At 28.1% G+C, this 4,887-nt stretch overlaps 1 protein-coding gene across 1 annotated transcript; it reads left to right on the forward strand.

The window, feature by feature from the left end:
* Positions 1 to 603: 603 nt before the first annotated feature.
* On the forward strand, positions 604 to 2,993 carry LOC111990719 (heterogeneous nuclear ribonucleoprotein 1). The gene is made up of 2 exons (XM_024022503.1): positions 604 to 825; positions 2,388 to 2,993. The coding sequence occupies exons 1-2, from the start codon at positions 604 to 606 to the stop codon at positions 2,991 to 2,993; spliced, it is 828 nt and encodes a 275-aa protein (XP_023878271.1).
* Positions 2,994 to 4,887: the final 1,894 nt, after the last annotated feature.

Consider the following 4,887-nt stretch of genomic DNA (forward strand, 5'->3'; position numbering starts at 1 on the left):
TTTTAGTAGGCATGAAACGTACTTATCAATATTAACCACTATATCATACAATCTTAATGTCTTTCTATTTTCTCTATAAAATAACTAAATTTTACAATTTTTACAAGGAAATTTATTGAAATTCTTTTATACATCAATAATTGAGGGACTTAAATTATGAATGTCTTTATTGGAAGTTACAAGATTCTTGATAAAACTTATTGAAATATTAGAAAAAACTAATAATAAGTTACACTTCACATTATGCGGTTATTCAGCTAGTTAAATATTAAAAAAAAGTCTTTTACCCGGATATGTTATAATTATTATGAGTTGTTCTTCCATACCTACGGTACTCTATAAATAGTTAAACACAACCCTAGATTTTTTAGAAGAAACACAAACCTAGTTAAAAGAAACTTTTAATTTTTTTTTTAAAACTAAATAATAATAATAATACTTACTTGTACAATTAGGACTCTATTATTGGTGAATCTATTATTGGTCTTCCACACAAACTCTCTTACTTGATTATATATTTTATCTTTTTTACGTTTATCTATTATATTGGCGTGTTTTTCTGTTTCAGTTGGATTCATAGGCTTGTTTTTCTGTTTCTGAGTCATGGAATCGGAGAAGAGAAGGTTGTTTGTGGGTGGGATTTCTTGGGAAACAAGTGAGGCTACTTTGAGAGAACACTTCAGCAAGTATGGAGAGGTGGAGGATACTTCGCTTATCACTGATAAGCGTACTGGTCATGGAAGAGGGTTTGGCTTTGTGAGCTTCAAAGAACCAGATATGGCTAATCAAGCACTTCAAGATCAACATGTTATTCTTGATAGAAAGGTTCTTTTTCTTTTTTTTCTCACCCTCACTATGCTCTTTATAAATTGTCATTAGTTTTATCATTAGCTCCTCCTGGTTTTCAACACGCACAGAGCAAACACACACGAACTAATATGCTAGTGATATACGGAAGAAATAACTAATGTAGTATTAGCGATATACCTTTTGTGTTTCAGACGAGTCCTTAATCTGTTTGTTGGCTCAATATTATTTTGCTTATTCCTTGAAAAAAAAGAACCATTTTTTTTTTTTTTTTGTATTTATAAATTCCCCAACTGTCATGGATTCTTGGCCCTCTACAGGTGTTCCAAACTTTAGAAGATAACAGTTAGTGCATACTTGTTCTGTATTCTTTTTCTTAAAAAGTTATATATATATATATATATACACACATATGTGTGTGTATAGTAAGTAAAACCATGGGAATGGTAAAATTAAAAAGCACCGTCTGCCTATGTAGCACGGACATGATACGTAATACGATGGTATGATATTTTTTGAAAAATATATATGGAGGATATGATAATTAATTAATATTTATTTTTAGATATATATATTTCATATTTAGAATAAATTATGTTTATTTAGGATTTAAAAAGTATGCAACAATAATGCAATGTTTGAATATATATATATATATATAAGGACAAAGTTTAGTTATAAAATTGATTGTAATCTTAGTCTACAAACTCACTTAATATCTTTTTATTGGAGATGAATTTTGACAAATCTACCATTGGATTGCATCTTCTTCTTATATCCTTCATGTTTGCAAAATTTCAAGAAAATTAAAGAGCAATAGCTACGTCATCAATAAATTTTTAAATTGCAAGTTTTTGTAATTTAAAATTATATATAAAATATAAGATAATAGATTATATAGTAAATGATATCCGATTGATACAAAAATTGACATGTGCATTAAGAGTATAAAGAACATGTAATTCAACGGCTAGATTTTCAAAATATGTAGTAATATTTATTTTATTAAGTGAGTTTGTACTCTAAAACTACAACAAATTTTGTAGCTAAACTTTGTCTTATATATAATTAATTTAAAGACAATAAAATATTTTTTAAAGTACGAACAAAAGAATTCAAATAAACTAGACACCCATAAAAGGAGTTCAAATAAATAACATTCAACATCAAAATAGAATAACTGAATTTAAAAAAAAAAAAATTTGATTTTTTGCATACTTCTCGTGTCAGATATGTGTCGGTATATTGGATACGTGTCCGACACCAGTACATTGGCAATTTTGCCATGTCCAAGCTTCCTAGCCTTCTACAAATAGAAGAAAATTTATTTTCAAACAACATTTTGAGAATCTTGAAATAAAAACTTGTCTGTGTATTGTAATTCTATGAATTCCTCCTATATTAACGTTTGATTTTTCTTGTTTAGTGTTGTAATGGTAAAATATATTATATCTTGTTTTTGTTTCTTTCTGCACTAATCTCTTAATTTATGGTATTTTGGGTTTTCTTTTTATTATTAGTGATTTTCTTTTTGACTTTTGTTTCATTGAGCATATATGTAAGCCAATCTAATTGTACAGGTAGATGTGAAACCAGCAAAACCCAGAGGTAATGAGAGGAACCAAAATCAGACTATCCACTCTGAAGAGCACAATAATGGAACTAGTACTAGTAATAAGAAGATTTTTGTAGGAGGTCTTCCACTTGATCTGACAGAGGAAGAATTCAAGAGCTACTTTGGGAGTTTTGGCACGGTTATTGATGCTGTAGTGATACATGACAAAGAAACCCACAGACCAAGGGGCTTTGGATTTGTTACTTTTGATTCTGAGGATGTCGTGAATAATCTGTTGCAGAAAAGTTTATATGAACTGAAAAATAAGCTTGTGGAGGTTAAGAGGGCTGAACCGAAGGACATGAATTATAGTCAGATATTCTCTTATCATTGGAACAACACAGTCTTAAGTTCTGGTAGCCTTGGTTATGTGCCTAATGCTCCTTATTATCATCATTATGCTCCTTATTTTGATTTTTATTCTCCTATGTGTGCATTGTCTTACGGGGGTGCTTCATGGAATTATTTTGGTGAACCATTTTATGGGGGTGCTACATGGTTGCACCCTTACGGATGTGAGGTTCCAACTTTTGAGCCCAATGGAGTTGATTATGGAGCATCCCAATCCTAAATATCTGCCTCAGCCTTAGATAGACAATACCTCCCAGAAGGCAATGTTCTAAATGAAAATTAGAAGTTAATGTTGTAAATGAAAACTGGGAAGTGATTGAGTTTAAATCCTAATGACGACATCCAGGGAAAATAAAAGAGTAATGTCACTCTAGCGATTGAAACTTGTGATTGCAAATGGGTATTTTGTAATTTTTCTTTCTTCTATTCATTCAATTTTATAGTATTTGTGAGCCTTGCATCATCATCATTTACTTTCTTATAGTCCTTAATTTTCAATTAAGATTCACGTTGATCTTTTATTATTGTTTAGTTCCTGTTATTATTTATAGCTAGCCAAAAAGTTTCGTTCATGCAAAAATGCATGTTGACTCTAATGGGTGAGCTGGTCTTTTGGAAAAGAAAGGAGTTTCCCACGTTTTTGTTTCAATGCTTCTTCTGGGACTCTATGGGCTTTAAGGCTGAAAATTTTGTTTCTTTTCAAGAAATAAGTGTGGAAAATCCCTGTACTTCATGTTTGACAAGAACCAATTAGCCTTTTTCTTTCATCTTCTTTCTTTTTTTTTTTTTTTTCCTTTTTTTTTTTGGTAGTTTTTGTTTGTTTGTTGGTTGTAACCGGGTCTGTATAAAGTTTATGTAATGGAACATATAATATATTTTGAATTCAACAACAAAAAATATATATATATATATATATAATTTTAATTTAGTAAATGTATTTAAATTACATAATTATAATATTGTTTTATATAAATGGAGAAGATATTATTAAAAATGATTTTTTTTTAAATATACCATAATCAATTTTCTAATTTTAATAGATCCAAGAATATTAAAAAAAAATTACATTTGCATTTCATGGAAAATATGTAACATGTTACAATAAGTTTAAATTATTATATAACTTTAGAATTGTAACATTTTCCTTTCTTTCCAAAATTTAAGTATAAGGCCTATATTATTAAAACTTGAATTTTAAGATTATCTTTTGAATATTTATCATTTATATATTTTTTTAGGGCCCATATCTCTAATTTTAATATCTAATTTTTCTGTATTTTTTACCAACCAAAAAAAAAAAAAAAAAGGGAACCAAAATTGAAGTAGATAATCTAAAAAAGAATTAATTTAAGGCCTAATTAGTCCAATACTGGACCAAAGTAGACAACAATAGTTGTTATATAAACAACTCAACTTTTAGATATAATAGTAAGTATGTCCCCCCCCCCCCCTTTTTAATTAGTATATACAATTAGATAATTATAAAAAGTTTATTTTTTAATAGAATATATATATATATATATATATCAAATGGTCAAATGATATTTAATAGAAAAATAAAACAAAATGATTAGTAAATAATATATACATGCACAGTTACATTTAAGAGTACCAAATACAAAATATTAGGACAAATTGCTACTTGATATGTGATACTATTAGCCCACATCGTTCTAAATAGGTAGAAAGTTGTGCTACTTGTCATCGTTTTGTGCATTTACCAATTGTAGGATCCAACTTTTATAACATACTAGTTAAATTCTCGTACAGTTTTGTCATATTATATAATGTATAATTTGTTTAAGTAATACCATTTTAAATTTTCCTCACTATTGCTTTGAATATGTAATTTTTACGTCCTTGACATCATTCATACACACACATATTAAGTGTCTCCTATGACAAAACTAAAATTAAAATTAAATCTAAAACAACATAGAAGAAATCGAATGAAACATTTATTTCATCAATCCTTTGAGAACTTATTTTATTTTTATTTTTTTTCTCTCTCTCTCTCTCAATTTTTTTTTTTTTTTTGAGGATCCCTTGAGAACTTATTCAATAATTAAACACAACACTATTTCTATAGCACTGACAATTAATAAAAAAAGGAA

Source organism: Quercus suber, unplaced genomic scaffold (assembly GCF_002906115.3).
Source record: "Quercus suber isolate HL8 unplaced genomic scaffold, Cork oak 2.0 scaffold_62, whole genome shotgun sequence".
In the NCBI taxonomy this organism is placed as follows: domain Eukaryota; kingdom Viridiplantae; phylum Streptophyta; class Magnoliopsida; order Fagales; family Fagaceae; genus Quercus; species Quercus suber.

Coding starts and splice junctions, on each gene's coding strand:
- LOC111990719 (XM_024022503.1), top strand. CDS start 604: ATGGAATCGGAGAAGAGAAGGTTGTTTGTGGGTGGGATTTCTTGGGAA. Junction 826..2,387: donor ATGTTATTCTTGATAGAAAG/GTTCTTTTTCTT, acceptor CTAATTGTACAG/GTAGATGTGAAACCAGCAAA.